Below are 16,760 nucleotides of genomic sequence, written 5' to 3'. Positions count from 1 at the left end.
TGTTCTGCATGTGTGTTCATTTTATACCAGCAGAACTGAAAAAAAAAAAGATTGGTTACATTGTCATCTATGTCAAACCCAGAACACGTGAATAGATAAATAAATTGCTAAGGAAGCTGCTTTTTTTTTTTTTTTTTTTTTTTTATGGCATTTCCCAATTACTACAGACACAGAGCAATATCTTGATAATATTTTTTCCTTTTTTTTAAGCAATATATATGCAGGGTAGAAAATAAGATGTACTTATTTCCACACCAAAGCAAGTGATTGCATTAATTAAAATTACTAAAACCAACATTTGAATTATTCGTCCAGCGATATAATCTGAGAGTCAGCATAATAATTCTAATAAATTGTTTACTCTTGGTGATCAGTCAAGAGTGTTTATAAGTTAAGGGAATTAACGTAGAGCTCAGGTAACTAAAGATCAGATACGTAAAGTGGCTGAAAGTAAGATATAGAAAACACAGGAAACAACTATATACACACACAACATTTATTACTAACTAAAACAAACAAACAAATAACAACAACAAACATAAAATATAAAATACAAACAATGATGGAAATGCTGGTTGAGAATATGAGTGTGAAAAACCTAATGTGGAACAGAGTGGTGGCTTGGAGACTTAAAAGTCTTTTCACCCGAAGCAGCAGATAATCTGTTAAATTTGGAATATTGGTTGAAAGGCCAGTTGTAATCATGAAACACCCGTTTAGAGATGAAAGCTCAATACTTGCAGCGTCCTTGGATTTGGATGCAGATGCAGTGACGTCTGATGTCTGATGGAGAGACGAGGAATCAGCTCCTGAGCTGGAGATCAGGGTGTGGCAGTCAAAGTTGAGAACACGAAAGACCAACTGATCAGCTCTACTGCAGTTAGAGAATGCCGCCGCTTTTCGGGTGAAGAGGCCTTTAATAGTAAACTAACAGGCCAATCCCAGAGGGCTCCCCTCCCAGAGGGGCTGTTAGATATGACATCCCTATGTCATGGGGGGGTCAGGAAGTAGTCATGAGATGGTCAGGAGTTCTGTTCTGCTCTGAAAGTAACAATGTTACTATAGAACTATATGTACTTGTAATTATATAAAGGCAAGCTTGTTGGAAATGAACATGTGTCACGTCCAGTGCATCACGAGGTGTCTTACACGAGCTAGTTATCTATTATGGGTACAGAAATATTACAATGCTTAGGATGTAGGATTATATGCCAGGCTGATAAATTAAAGAAGGGTTAATATAATTGTAATTGTGTTTTGGAGTATTTATCAGAATATGATATACCATAACATTTAACAATTAAACTTCACATAGGATAATAAGGCACATCCCCTGGTACTGTGTCTTCACTGTTCATTCATCATATGCAGTTGTTAAGTTCAGTTGTTGCATGCCACAGGAAATGAGGGGTCAGTGGAGCAATACATTACACCCGGCCATCGGTTAAGGTTTGCGTGGTTGAATGTTTTTCTTGTCTTTCCCAAAAGCTTCCTTGTGTTACGATCCTCTGCAGCTCTGATAGGTGTGATAAAAGTGGGCTCTGCTTGTCCTGGCTTTGGCTTCCCCGAGTCTACAAAGCTGATTTACATGACCCTGTGACCTGCAGGACAGTTCTGTCTTTTATAACATGTGACTGTGAGCGAGAAAGTTCAAATGAAGTCTCTTGAATCTGTGTCTGTCCCACATATACTACATTTTGCTCAAACATAATGGCAGAGGTCATAGGTTTTCTATTGTTGATCATCACTGGCAGTTTTTACAGGATGTCCATCAAAGTCAGAACATTAACGATAATAAAGGATGCACCTGTGGGACGGGTGCTGCACTGTGGGGTTACAGGGGTGAGCTGCTAGCAGTCAGAGGTGTACAAAAAGAGAACATTGCCACAGTTTTATAGTATTCATCATTTTGAGTCCAGTTCAGTGCAAATGATCAAAAATAGGACTCTCGGCCGCATCATATCACACACATATCTCTCAGCTACATGTGTGCCTCATTAATGGTCAGCATAAAAGTTTTTAAATTCTTTGAAAACTTGTTTTGAAAAATAAAATAGAAAACGACTATACAGGCCCACATCACTGCCCACCATGTACAACACAGCAAGACTTTTCTGCATCTTTGACAATACTGAGTAGGAGTGAAAGAGTTCAAACACCTTGTGGAGGAGAACATTGTGTTCATCTGTTACATCTTCTCTGCACTTATTATAGCTTTTTGACCTACAATAACCCCTTACTCTAAAAGGATAATGCAGAGTCATTTTTTCGTGCACGCCGAGGATTTCATGCTTTTAGCTTTAACCAACTATCAAACAAAATAAGGGGCATTTTGTTTTTTTTATTTTAACTTTATTTTACCAGGTAAAAATGTTAGAGAACCATTTGCAAACATGACCTGGCCAAAAGGTGCCAGCAGGAACAAGTACACATGTCAATTACAGACACAAACAGACACATAAACATAACATAGAACAAAGGTAAACAAGTAAGAAGCATGTGAGCACATGTATGAGTAGGAAAAGATGTGCATGAGGTGTAAGAAAGTGTGTGTTTATATAGAAGTATGTGTGTAAGTAAAGTCTGGCATGATCAGCAGGAGTAACAGTCAACTACAATCTGTTGGATTTTAAGCTTGAAGGTGGTGAGTGGAGTCAAAGTTCAAGTTTGAGGGTGTTTTGTAAGGTGTGATGAAGGAAAGACACGCACATCGAAAGCGAAAGGAGTTATAGCCAAAAATAAGAGAAGTGTTGGGGATGGTGAGCTTGATGTATTCACTAGACCTAGTACGATAAGAATTATGGGCAACGAGAAGAAGAGAGGACAGGTGGGGAGGTGTCTTGCCCAGAGTTGACTTCCCTTATATCCCTTGTCAGTATAGAATTTTACCATTTTTTACCACCAAACGCACACTCAGATGATCAGTTTTTGAACGCATGTTGAAAACACCAGTTTGTTTACTCACCACTGACTGAAACATCTTTGCAGGTGCTGAACCTGGTCCAGTCCTACGTGACCCTGCGGGTGCCTCTTTATGTCTCGTACGTGTTCCACTCCCCCGTTGGCACCGGCGGCTGGCAGCACTTTGACCTGCAGTCCGAGCTGCGCCTCACTTTTGTGTACGACACGGCTATTCTGTGGAAGGACGGCATCGGCAGCCCCCCGCAGGCAGAGCTGCAGGGTAAGTCCCAAGGACAGGAAGATGATTGTAGTTTATGGTTCTCGACACAAGACTGTCTGAAACAAGAGCAGATCTTGTAGAGTCTAGAGTGCATGTGTGTGTGTTTTTTCCAGGTGCGTTGTACCCCACGAGCATGCGCATCAATGACCAGGGGCGTTTGGTGGTAAACTTCCGCACCAAGGCTCATTTCAGGGGTCTGTTTGTGGAGTCTCATTCTTCAGGAAGAATAAAAAGAGCCGGTGAGACTGACTTTAGTGTTCCTTGAAAATGTCACCAGCACTGAGGATATAGTGATTTTTATCTCAGTCCTCCTTATTACCTCTTCCTCTCGAAAAATCCCCAGCAACCTCCATGTCATCCATGGTGATGAGTGTGGACCACCCAGGCCTGACCTTTAACCTCACCTTAGTGAGGAGTGAGCCCACCTACAATCAACCAGTCCAGCAGTGGACCTTCACCTCTGACTTTGCAGTAAGATTGCACTCAATTTTCTTGTGCCCTGATGCGTGACCTGTGACATCCACTGTGTAAATCCGTGCGGCTGGAAAGGTCGTAGATTGACTTCTTTTTTTTTTTTCATCTGTCCCTTTTGCTGCCTAGGTAAGAGACTACTCTGGGACCTACACAGTGAAGCTGATCCCCTGTACAACAGCACAGAATATGGAATACACTGTTCCACCTGTCTGCAGCCCCAGAGAACCAGTTACTTTTGACCTAGACATCAGATTCCAGCAAGTAAGGCGGTCTTATTTTAGACTCTTCAGTCCAAAAATGGAATATTTCTTTATTCTAAGTAGATTTTCTTTCTTTCTGTGTCCGTCATGAGCAAGGCACAGGACCAACCCACCATAACAAATTCCTTGTATTGTGTAAACTATACCTGGCAATACATCTGTTTCTGATTCTGATTCTGTCACCGTCTATCTGTCTGCTTTCATTATACTATCACTAACTGCTGACTATCTGCATGCCTCTTTAGGTGAGTGACCCAGTTGCAGTGGAATTCAGTTTGAACACTCAGATGTTCTTGCTGTCCAAGAGGAGCCTTTGGCTTTCTGATGGATCCATGGGTTTTGGTCAAGAGAGCGACGTAGCCTTTTCTGAGGGTAAGCTTTACAAGGTCTAAAGACTTCTAGAATCTGAAGATTTAAAGGACTATACTAGTAGTTGTAGAATCCACAGGAGGCAATTGCTTTCCATTGTTTGCATCAGTTTTGCAAGGCCACATTTTTAGATAGATTTCTTTATGTTTCAAGCAGACATTAGGTTGCGCCCATGTCAGTATGATCCATGCTTTGCTTGACAAATTGTAATGTATCACAGTTACAATTACATTATTTTTGCACTTTGTTAACGTTATTAAACTTTAAATATTGTTGGATTATTGGATATGGATTTAAAGGATCTGACATATGAGATTGAGAAGAAAAAAAACACTGGCTTTAGAGCTATGCTATCTACTATCAAACCTGGAAGACAAATATTAACATTTTGGAAATGATGATGAAGTGAATCTGGCTCTTTAATGCGTTTTAATCTTGCTTTCTGGTTGCTTATCATGGAATAAACAAGTGGTTACTTGGAAGGTAGAAAATACAAACATAGGACATTAGTTGGCAGCAAAGTATACAGATTTGTAGTTTATTGGCTAAACAACTGTAAACAAAGAGCATTTGCGAATAAGATTTTAGGATTCAGGCTCCACATCCTCGTCTCTCATTTTAGGTGATACAGTATATGGTCGCGTCATGGTCGACCCTGTGCAGAACCTGGGAGATTCTTTCTTCTGCAGCATAGAGAAGGTGTTCCTCTGCACTGGTGCTGATGGATATGTGCCCAAGTACAACCCGACCAAGTTCGAATTTGGCTGCCTGGCTGACTCCCCATCATTGCTTTATCGATTTAAGATTCTTGTGAGTATATTCAGGCAACTTTGGTATGCAAACATATGCCAAACAGTATTTAGCAATCAATATTTTACCTCCTTCTTTTTTTTTTACTCTTCAATCTAAAACACCCATCCAGGACAAGGCCCAGCCAGAGACTCAGGCACGTGTGTTTGGCGACGTCAGTTTTAATGCTGTGCTGGCAGTGGATGACCCATCAGCCATGTCCCTCGTCAGACAACCAGGATCTGATGGCTTCAGACTGGACTCTACAGCCATGTTCCAGGTATCCTGTGGCTTACTGTTTCTTATGGCCAATGACTGATCTTTATTTATGCTAATCTTTAGATTTACTCTGCTGCTTTGGCTATTTTGCTCTAAAATGTATAAAACTTAAACTAGTTTGACTGTGCATGTGTTATTGGAGGATACAGTTGAGAAACCAGGCAGCTTTGCAGGAATATAAAGGGATTGTAGAGGTTATAATGTAGGCTTTGTCACATAACGCTTGTACTGTGTGTTTTGTCTGGACTGGCATAATGTTTCATGCTGCGTTGTGTTGTTTATTTAATGTTAGTAGATCACCATTAGTGATCGTAGGATACTAAGGATGCTTTTGCCAGAATCTAATAATAAATCAAGCTCCTGCCAGCAGAGTCCAGTTCATGGAAAATTGCTATGGATAATTGCAACTGCAGTTTTATTTTGGATAATTAAGCTATACTGTTTCTATTCTGTGATGTGCTAAATTTCAGTTTTTGTTTCTGTTGTGTTGTTTTATGTCAAACACACATTTAAAATATGCCGAATTCTTGCCCTCCTCAGGTTGCTGCAGGCAGAGAATGGTACATCCACACCATCTACACAGTTCGCTCCAAAGAGAACGCCAACAGAGGCATTGGAAAGCGCAGCCTCGAGTACCATTCCTTGGCTTCCACAGGCAACGAGCTCGCCTTGACCCCAAAAGGCCATCGCTGGAGGAGGTCAGCCGGCGATGACATCCCAGTAGTCGCCGAAGATATCGGAGCAGACAACAACCGCGGCACCAACATTATGCACATCGCCCTGGACCGAACCAAGCGTAGGTCGGTTGGGTCGAACGAGCTTTTTACTGAAGGGCTGGAACCTAGTGAGCTGAACACAGAGGAGGAAGAGGAGGGTCTGGTGACCGTGGTGGGGGCACTGGTGGGACTGTTGCTGACTGTCCTCATCACTGTCACCATCATACTGGTGCTGAGATCCAGACAGAAGGATGGGAAGGAGGGCTGGAGGGAGGGGGTGCAGGAGGTGGTCAAAGGGTCTGTCAGTACGGAGCCCATGTTGGTGGTGAGGATGCAAGACTGCCACAACAGCTCAGAGGTCTGAGCAGCTGAATGCGTGGATGGACAGACTGACTATGGGATGTAGGGAGTATGTGGGGGCTTTTATAATTTTTTTGGATTTTCTTTTAAAAAAAAACAAACAAAAAAAAATGGTATTGAATTACTTTCACAACACCAAAAATAGAGATGCGTTTTTTTGGTGTGCCTGTTAATGGGGGAGATTTCTACGATGTTGAATCCATGACATACCTTGATCACAGCAACAGCGAACAGCACAGCAGTCCTATTTGCTGATTTTCATTTAACATGCCAACTTGTGCTGATAGTAGCATGGTTTTCCTTGTCTCTCTTACTGGCTTTATGGTGTTAAAGTGCCTGAAGCAACTGTATCCCTTCAGGACAGTCCCACTCACCAAGAGAACGCTATTCGCAGAGCAGGTGTCAGGCCACGTTGAAGATGTAGTGCCGCAGGTGTACCTCTGGCAAAGGTTTATCCTTTTTAGTATTCATACTGAAAAAGGAACAGTTCACCTCAAAAAGAAGATGTTATTGACCTGCCTCCATGCTGGTCAAAATTTCATTGAAGTTCATGAGCCCTAGTACTTAATTGTGTGCAACATGTTTATCTTTTTAGTATTAGAAGCTTAACGGTTGCATTATGGATGCAAAATTTCAGTATCTGTTCTACCATCTCACTTACTGTCCTTAAAGTTATTATAAACTCTATCTATTGGCTGAGAATATGATTGTTGGAAAAAAGGTAAACACTGGACTTTTGATTTTTTTTTAAAAATGGACCTGTAGCCTCAGTGTTTGGCTTCAGAACATTTATAATGAATCAATGCTGCATTAGCACATTAATGTTCATTCTGGGGTGAACTGTGCCTTTAAAATTATGTCATCAAATAGTTGCTGAGACGGGACATTCTGGATTACACAATGAGCAAAGAAAATACACTGACACTTGTTTCTTGTCTGTGAACTAAACCCTGCAGAACTCCAGGAGGTGACTACCACTACTGACAGAATTTATGAACCAGCGAAACATTTTGTTCCTTTATCATCTCTAATGTTCTTAATTTTGTTTACCATATGATGAGGAATGTTTTCCTAGACGTATTAAGCATTTCTATTGCTGCTGAGTTGGGTTGTTCATGTTTTGTTTTTGTTTTTTTTATATATATTTTTTAACTCTTTATTTACTCTGCTGTGTGTTTTACAGTTCATCACTGCTTCGAGTGCCACAATGTTTACTCCATCCTCACAGTGTCATTACGCCACGATGTGTTTCTGTGACATATTTATTAAAAGTAGGGCATAATGTTTTTGTTTTTTTAAAGAAATCACACTGGTTACAACGTATGTATGTACAAAGACACTCATCTCAGGAGTTATTTCTTTTACAGAGAATGGACTGTGTGTTGTAACACAATTTACTACTGTTGACTGAAGAGAATCTCTACAGAGCCACTTTCAACTCCTCTGTTACACTGCTAATAAGTGTGGTGCTGTGAACATGCAAATACTGTATCCATATCCCATGACCCCTGTTCTTCTCACATTATGTTCCTCTAAGCTTTATTTGTCACTAGTGCTGTGTGGGATTTCAGTGTTCTGACTCATGATTTTTTTTTTTTTCCCCCGAACAAACAATGCAAACAAAATAGCTGCTTACAGATCAGTATGTCACCATGAAAACTATCACATTTGATATAATCTCATTTCTTTGTTGATGTCGCTGGTGAAATTTCTTGTTTATATGTATTGTTAAACTGTGTCTTACCCTGCTATGGATATACAACATGCTGAGATCAGTGTTCCTAAATAATTGTCTTATTATGGTGTTGTTAGTCATCATTGTATAATTATTTCTAATATTCATCAGGGTTAGCTGAGGTGGTGAACATGAGCTGGAAATCTGCTGAGGTGTGAATCAGGAAGGGACGTGAGGATTTATACGACTAATAACCAGCTTAAAACCTGTGGGGTTTTTTGTTTTGTTTTTGTTTGTTTTTTTTGTTTGTTTTTTGAGGGGGGGAATTATTGTTGGGTTTTTTTGTTTTTTTAGGCCCTGATGAATTTGGAAATAACACCATATCTGACATCAAATGCACTTTTTGAGTCACATCCCTCACATGCCAGTACAAGCTATGCAATGTAATGTATACCCCACAGCCAGTTATCCCCATGTATAGGACAATTTTAGCACAAACAATCAAACTTGATATTCACTTTGTGTCTTTTTATGAATGGGTTTTTAAGTATATGTATTTAAGAATAAATATTGTTTACTGGTGCCTACTGGCAGGTTATTGTTGATTTAATTTATGCAAAGATTTAGAGGTAGAGTGGAGATTCTGTAGACTTGAGTCAAAAATGAGGCCTTAACACTTTATTGGACTTGACTGCTTGGTGTTGTGGAAATCAGAGGGGTTGTTGGAGGATGAGGAGGCAGACACAGAGAGCCACAGTGGAGACTCATTATGTTGTAATAAGGTTTGCCGATATCGGGTGAAGTGACACCAACAGAGCAGCAGTTCATGCAAACAGTGCCAGCATCAATTCTGAGGATCCTCTCTTACCGTTAGGGGGCAAGATTTAGATTACAAACCAATATGGAGACAGCTCGTCTGCTCAGTGTTGTTAGAAACAGACAAAGTCTAAACTTGATTAGAGCAGAGTTCTAGCATATCTTCCTCCCACTACGGTAGTGCCTGTCTGTTGGAAAGCCGTATTAGAGCAGGATAAGACCTTAACGTGGAGACAGGGCTCAGGCATGTCAAAGTAAAAAGGAAGCAGAGACCAAAGGTAGCGACCTGCTTTAACCTACAGGACCATTTGGGGTGACGTCCGCTAACACCTGAAAGGAGATAGCTTATAAAGGAAAGGGATCATTTTTCCTTTACATCTGAGACTTTCACTTGACACATGAAAGCAAAAATCATCCAAATCTCATGTTTTTACCTGATATATGTGAATGGATAAATTAAGAAATAAATAATTTTTAAAAATAAATAAATGAATAAGACAAACTTTACAGTGCAATACAAACACCTTAATGATTTAAATATTCAGCAACACTACTGACAGGAGTTAGTATCGGCTATGTTGAAAACAGTATTTATATTTTGAGGTCAGCATCAAGAGACATGGAAAACTCACAAAATTTGCAGCCTGCTATCATTGACTTGAGATCCTAAATGTCAGGCCTAATTACGCTATAAACTGCAAACATTGTTTAATCAGTTATTCAGTTACAAAAAAAAGGTTCAGTTTAACAAAGTCTTGCTTAGACCACAGACATAAAGTCGTATATTTGTACATTATGACTCATCCAGATAAAAGCAGTTGTAAAGGTATGTAGTGTGTCTTAAAACATTGAAACTTTGTCCAAAAAAAAGAAATTAAAAAATACAGTTTTCTCCTTCAGTTATTTAAGAAACGTAAAATTGACAAGGAGGGGTGTTGGCAGAGTGCTGTATTGAAGCATATCAATGGAAAATTGACTGAAAGGGAAAACTATAGTAGGAAAAGGTGCACAAGCAGCAGGAATGACCACAGCCTTTGGAGGATTGCCAAGAAAAGTTGATTAATGAACTTAGGAGAGCTTCATAAGGACTGAAGCTGGTGTCAGTGCATCAAGAGCCACCAAGTACAGATGTGTTCAGTAAAGGGGCTAGAACTGTAGCATCGCTAATATCAAACCACTCCTGTACTAGAGACAATGTCAGAGGTCATCTTACCTGGGCTAAGGAGTAAGGGAACTGAACTGTTGCTCAGTGGTCTTTTCAGACAAAAGTAAGTTTTGCATTTCAGTTGGAAATTAAGGTCTGAGAGTTTCGAGGAAGAGTGAAGTGGTACAGAATCCAAGTTATTTGACGTTCAGTGTGAAGTTTCCGCAGTCTGTGATGATTTGGGGTGCCATGTCATCTGCTAGGGTTTGTCCACTTTGTGTTATCAAGTCCAAAATCAATGCAGGAGATTTTAGAGCACTTCATGCTTCCATCTGCTGACAAGCTTTATGAGGATGCCAGTTTTCTTTTCCAGCAGGACTCAGCACCTGCCTGCAGAGCCAAAGCTTGCAAATGGTTTGCTGACCATGGTTTTACTGTGCTTGATTGGCCAACCAACTCACCAGAACCTAAACCTCATCGAACCCCATGTGGGGTATTGTGAAGAGGAAGATGAAAGACACCTGACCTAAAAATACAGAAGAGCTAAAGGCTGCTGTCAAAGCAACCTGGGCTTCAATAGCACCTCAGCAGTGCCACATGGGATCGTGGGTCCTTCCACTCTTGCTGCATTAAACAGTGTGTGACAAACACGTATCCATTAAGTATTTCCTATTGTCAGTTTTATGCCTGTGATTGTTGAGGTGGAATGTAGGCTACATTTCTTCTTCGAGCCAAAATGTCACTGTATTGCACCTGAGTTATTTTCTTTGCTGGAAAAGTGAGCCAATAGTTGTGTTATGTTTTGATATCATGTCTTCTCAGGTGAAATGAAACCCTCAAGGAGTGAAGGCGAAAAGTCCTGTAGTATCTCTTTAACCACATCAGAAAGTAAATGGACTGGTGGCACTGATTCAACAAGACTGGTACTTACAAAGTAAAAATAACAAAGAAAAACCTCCCAAAAGCCTACACATGCTTAAAATATACGGAACAAAAATACAACTGATACAACTGAAGCATCTAATGTTTCATTAACTGTCTAGCTATCCATTTATTTTAACATAGGAGATTTCTTGTTCCAGCATATGGCATTGCTACAACAGAATAGACATCATGAAACAACCAAGTACGCACTATACTGGAAATCATCATGTTTGATGGATGGTGGGGTCATAGAGCAGAAATCATGAATCAGTCACTAGTGTTTCCACCATTTGCGTTGCATAGTGCCACACATTTGTTATGCATAGAGATTGTCAATGCTTTCTTGTTTAATGTGGTCCCACGCTTGCTGGAGAAATTGGATGGATTGATGGACAGGATCACATTGTCAGATACATCCATCCAGAACATTGTGTAGCAGACTGTCAATCATACCATTCTGTCTGTTAGATGACAACTGGTGAAGTTGTGGACATTCAGGTGACTCCATTCCATTGGCATGCTGTATTTGCAGTGCCTATAAAAAGCCCTTGGACGTTTTCCCTTTTTAATGCTTTTCAACATTGAATCATAATCAATTTAATTTGGCTTTTTGACTAGAATTTATGAAAAAAATCTATTTCAAAGTAATGTCAATTAATGAAAAAATTAGAATGCCAAATAATTGATTAAATAGGTATTCATTCCCTTTAAAGTCCATCCATCCATTATCTATACACTGCTTAATTCCCACTTGGTCGTGGGGGGCTGGAGCCTCTCCTAGCTGACTTAGGGTGAAGGCAGGGGACGCCCTGGACAGGTCACCAGTCTGTCACAGGGCTACACTTAGTGCTAACCACCGAGCCACCTTGCAGACCCCCCCACCCCCTTAAAGTGACTCACCTACTTCAATACAGGTGCAACCAGTTGGTGCTAGAAGTCACCTAGTTGCAGAGGTAGAAATTATCTGAGTGCAGCAAATGCGTCTCAAGTAACTGCAGTATAAAGACACTTGCATTTGGAAGGTCATTCCAAGCAACGCAGTGAAAAGGTTATTGAAAAGCATAGGTCAGGGGGTGGATTCAAAAACATTTCCAAGTTACAGAATAACTCTTGTAGTACTTTTTAATTCATTATTAGGAAATGAGAAGAATATGGCACATAAACCTGCCAAGAGCAGGTTGTCCTCAAAAACTAAGCACCTGTGTAAGACAGAGACAGGAGGCCACCAAGACACCTATGACTCCTCTGAATGAGTTACAAGCAGGTGAGATGGGAGATTTATGTACGCAATAAATGTTGCCTGTTCTTCACTAGTCAAAGCTTTATAGAAAAGTGGCAAAGAGAAAGCAGCTGTTGCAACAAGCTCATATTAAATCTCAACTGGAGTTCACCAGAAGGCGTGTGGGAGACTCTGAAGTCAACGTGAAGAGGGTTCTTTGGTCTAATGAGACCAAAATTGAAGTTGTTGGCCATTAGACTGGACACTATGTTTGGCGGACACCAAACACTGTACATCATCACAAACACACTGTGAAGCATGGTGGTGGCAGCATCATGATGTGGGGATGCTCCTCAGCAGCAGGCCCTGGGAGGCTTGTAAAGGTAGAGGGTCAAATTATTGCAGCAAAGTATAGAGAAATTGTGAAGGACAACCCGACGTAGTCTGCAAGAGAAATGTGACTTTAGAGAAGATTTGTTTTCCAGAAAGACAGTGAACCTAAGCGACACAGCCATAGCGATACAGAAAGGGTTAAAAGACAATGACTCCACACAAATTGACCATAATTAAATGCTGAAAAGGAATTAAAGAGGGAAACTTCCAAGTGAATGAATACTCTTTATAGGCACTGTATATTTTTGTTCAGTGTATATTCATGGGCAAATCATATCAATCAGTTGATGATGAAGAAAGGAAAGTGAAGCCAACTGTTGTGTCAGTGAAATGTGTCAGCCTACACAGTGTGTGAGGACAAAGGTTTAAAATGCTCTCTTAGCAGCCCTTATAAATGTCACCAAAGTGTGATTTCTGATTCCGTGTTGTTCTGCTGTTTGTGTGTGTGAGAGACAGAAGCCTCTGATTGGGTAAGAGACAGACTGACGCACCACAAATGTGGCCGCCTCCCTCCTCCTCCTCTCCCTTCACTTCCTGCAGTGGCAGTGTTGTGCTGCTGTTGGCACGTAAACATGGCGACTGCTGGAGCAGCTGGAGACGACCTGCGAAAAGAGCTCACATGTGCAATTTGTTTGGACTTCTTCAAAGACCCCGTCATATTGAAGTGCGGCCACAATTTCTGTCGCTTTTGCATCTGTATGCACTGGGATGAAAATGGCGGAGACTACGGCTACCAGTGTCCTCAGTGCCGAACGGTAAGTTCATACACGGTGTCTGAATTTTTCTACTGTGTGGGTTTATTATATTTTTTTGGCAAATTATGTGTGATGGTGCAGTTGTGGTTGTGTTACTGCGAAGTGTTTCTAGCTGGCTGGCGGTTGGTCTTTGACAAATAACCACGCAGTGCATTTTCTTGGCTACAACCGCTATGATAGCTGGCTAACTGGCTTTAGCTAACGTTAGCTAAATTGTCAGCAGGTGAGTTGCTAATTAACGAACTTAGTTGCTTTAGCTACGCGAATGATGCTACGTTACTCGCTGTAAACAACCTATTTTAGCCTCTAGGCTCCGTTAAAGCAGATGTCAGCGTCTTTTTTCAGTTGGTTTCTTTGTTGTCTCAGGTGTTCAATAAGAGGACCTTCACTAAAAACTACCTGGTGCAAAACCTGGTGGCCAAACTGGACGACCTGGACTGCCTGGGGTCTTGTGCTGCCCCGTCCAAGCCCGTGAAAGTGGATGGAAAGTGTGATCAACACGGTGAAGAGCTGAAACTGTACTGCCAGACTGATAAGAGGCCTATCTGTGTAGTCTGCAGGGAATCTAGATCACACAGGTTGGTTGTGTTATTACTTTAATATTGGGATGTTTATTAGAATGAAACATCGGGAAAGGCAAATGTATTAGTCACTGAGTCACTTGCTCAAGTGAAGTAGTGCAGACAAGGCCAGTCGAAAAGGATCTGTACAAACTCAATGCCATTGCACACCACATTTTGGCTGCATTATCAGTACATGAACTGTGAATTCCATTCAGTAATCATAATTCTGTGTTGGTTTCTGTGATTTATCAGGCTGAAGTATCCACGTTTGATTAACCTGATTCACTATCAGGTTTCTGAGCATTTTAGCAAATCTGCCATTTAAAAAGATACAAGAAACAAGATTACTCTAAGAAGGAAAACGTTTTATAAATACGCAATAGCTCCAGTTTACACCGTAAACATCTTTTGGAAATAAACATTAGACCACTATAGCAGCCATGTTCTGCTTCTTCCATTTGAGTTCTTGGTGAAGCTTTATTACTGCGTTTTCTTCTTAAGGTTGCAATGGACAGCTCTTTTTCTGATGGTACGCTGGATAGCAATGGCTTTCCCGCTGTGTGACTTCTCACTAAGCACCACAATGGCTGTCTTCTTATCTTAGGCATTGTTGAGTGATGGCTTGGTTTGGCTTATCTGTTGACCTTACATATGCAACTGATATACAAAGTAATGGTGACTTTCAAAAAATGCTGCAATTATTTAACCACTATTATAAAATCCAATTCATGTCTTTCTTCTTACTTAAATGATGACAAGATGATGAAATCTAATTGTAATCTTTCCACATCCTGTTTGTTTTTGTTCTTGCACATGCGATCATGGTTCAGAGGAAGAGATGCCAAAGTCTACCATCCCTTTGTTTTTTTTTCTGTTACCTGAATTGCTTGCAAACTTAATGTGTCCCATCGCATTTGAAATCAGAAACAAAAATAGCAGTAAATGCAGCTGTTAGCACACGTTAAAAGGGTTCAGTGTGATTCTTCATTGTGTCATAATGACTTTAGCACAAAGTAGGCGAGTTGTTGACAATCAGGATTGTGGAAGTGATGATATACTTGAGCAAAGTACAGGTGTATAACAGCACACCAGGACAGTCACTGCTGTCAAAGAGGACAAAGAAAATGTCTGCTTGGGAATAATGGAGGGGTGAGATAAGGGCTGACAAGGAGTGCGAGAACAGAAAAGTAATGTAAATATAGTAAGTTGTAAATTTCCACTACAATGACTTCACTCATGGACAGAATGTTAATGTAACATTACTGTATGCAAAGTTGTGCTGTTCAGATTTTGCTTCCTCTGATTGTTGCACTTGATCAGATATCCGTTTTATTTATTTATTGTTTAGCAGCATAAACAACACTGTCAGATTTACTGTTTGGCTATATCGGTGTCATGTTGGGGAAATTAATCCACCATTCATATTTTGTGCATCTGATGTCACATATTTGACTTTTCACAACACACCAACTGTTCTTGGTGTCAGCTGACTTCTAAACAGCCACCACATTGTGTCTTTTGATTGTCATACTACTAGCTTCCATTTTAATGACTGACACTTTGTGTTTCCCAAATGGTTGTATGGAGTTTCTGCTGATGTCATTTAGACTTTAAGAATTTATAATTGTCCTGTTTTTAATTATTTTTGTGTATTTTGGCGTAGACAGTGTATGGAACTTGATATTTACTTACTCAAAGTCTTTAACATTTCTGACTGTAATATGACTCCGGCCCAGTTGAATTTATTATGTACACGGTTATCATTTTTGCTTTTTATAATTATGTGTAAGAAAAACAGGCATTCTATCAAATTTGCATGGCTGTCCATGATTAGGTGAAGAAAGTGGTGAAGATGAACTTTGATCACAACAATCGTGGCATCTTCCAAAGCAGAGGACATTTGATGTCCCTGCACAAATTTACATGAGCATGTTAAACAAAAAGTTTTGTCAAGGCTGAATTAATTGCAAAACAAAAGGTCACATGGAATGTGTTTACTTGCACCTTTTCAACATGAATGCAAATGAGACATTATGTAAGGAGAGAGCTCATGACGCATGCATCCACAGTCGGGGAAAGTGATTCCAATGTTTAGAATTTTTGATCTGTAATGGTGCTATGGAATGACATTTTTACAGTTTGGTCTCCATTTTATTTTTATTGTGCACGAGGACGCACATAGACAGGGCTGCACGATTCACACTCTTCCTGGATGTGAACACTTTTTTATTTATTTTTTTAGTGAGCAACAGTTGGTGGCAGTAAGACTCCATTAAATGGAGCAATGTGCCAACAAAGGCAAATAATGAAGAAGATGGCTAGCAAAGAGAAACCCCTTTTTTTTTATTATTCTTTTTTTTTTAAAGTGAATGTTTTGAATGATTTCCAAAGGAGGAAGGAGGGGTGCACACAGGGTGATTAGACCTCAAGGACAAACAATGCGTTCTGGAAAGAAAGATGTAGACAAAGCAGGGCTTTGTTTTGTAAGAGAATGCCACAGATCACATTGAGAGTTTTGGGGTAGTGTGAGAAATTTCCGTGTTCCTGCCTGGTCACTGTTTTACTGTCATTTCAGACACCATGAGGTGGCCCCAGTGCCAGAAGTTGTGAACGACATGAAGGTAAGTCTAAATCTATTAATTTGCTGGGATTGTTAATTTTGTAGTTTTCTATTCCCGTGTAGTTGGCAAAAGAGATTAGAACTGTCACATATCATATTCACTGCTTGTGGAGTATTTGCAATCTTTAATGTGGTGTTTTCCTGTCTGCATATGTTTCAATGTATGTTTGTCACAGATGGAGTTGAAACTAAGGCTAATGGAGCTCAACTGGCAGAAGTCTCA

General features: G+C 40.3%; 2 protein-coding genes across 3 annotated transcripts in view; both read left to right on the top strand.

Moving 5' to 3' along the window:
• The window catches only part of LOC103369072 (FRAS1-related extracellular matrix protein 2-like), a 62,760-nt gene extending 56,328 nt beyond the window's left edge, over positions 1–6,432 (top strand). Inside the window, exons 17-24 of one of the 2 annotated variants that reach the window (XM_008297675.1) lie at positions 2,989–3,181; positions 3,295–3,420; positions 3,525–3,652; positions 3,782–3,916; positions 4,161–4,287; positions 4,907–5,094; positions 5,207–5,353; positions 5,893–6,432. In XM_008297675.1, coding sequence (XP_008295897.1) covers positions 2,989–3,181; positions 3,295–3,420; positions 3,525–3,652; positions 3,782–3,916; positions 4,161–4,287; positions 4,907–5,094; positions 5,207–5,353; positions 5,893–6,432 — 1,584 coding nt within the window. Of the gene's footprint in view, positions 1–2,988; positions 3,186–3,268; positions 3,421–3,519; positions 3,653–3,781; positions 3,917–4,160; positions 4,288–4,906; positions 5,095–5,206; positions 5,354–5,892 lie in introns of both variants that reach the window. The other variant, XM_008297674.1, reaches the window with a different exon arrangement.
• Positions 6,433–13,150: 6,718 nt separating this feature from the next.
• Positions 13,151–16,760, top strand: part of LOC103369073 (zinc-binding protein A33) — a 6,982-nt gene continuing 3,372 nt past the window's right edge. Inside the window, 4 exon segments of the mRNA XM_074465733.1 lie at positions 13,151–13,354; positions 13,721–13,932; positions 16,493–16,538; positions 16,714–16,759. Coding sequence (XP_074321834.1) covers positions 13,172–13,354; positions 13,721–13,932; positions 16,493–16,538; positions 16,714–16,759 — 487 coding nt within the window. The 5' untranslated portion in view covers positions 13,151–13,171.

The sequence above is a fragment of the Stegastes partitus genome, unplaced genomic scaffold, assembly GCF_000690725.1.
Source record: "Stegastes partitus isolate 25-593 unplaced genomic scaffold, Stegastes_partitus-1.0.2 Scaffold1236, whole genome shotgun sequence".
In the NCBI taxonomy this organism is placed as follows: Eukaryota; Metazoa; Chordata; class Actinopteri; family Pomacentridae; genus Stegastes; species Stegastes partitus.
This window is presented reverse-complemented; position numbering and strand designations above follow the sequence as displayed.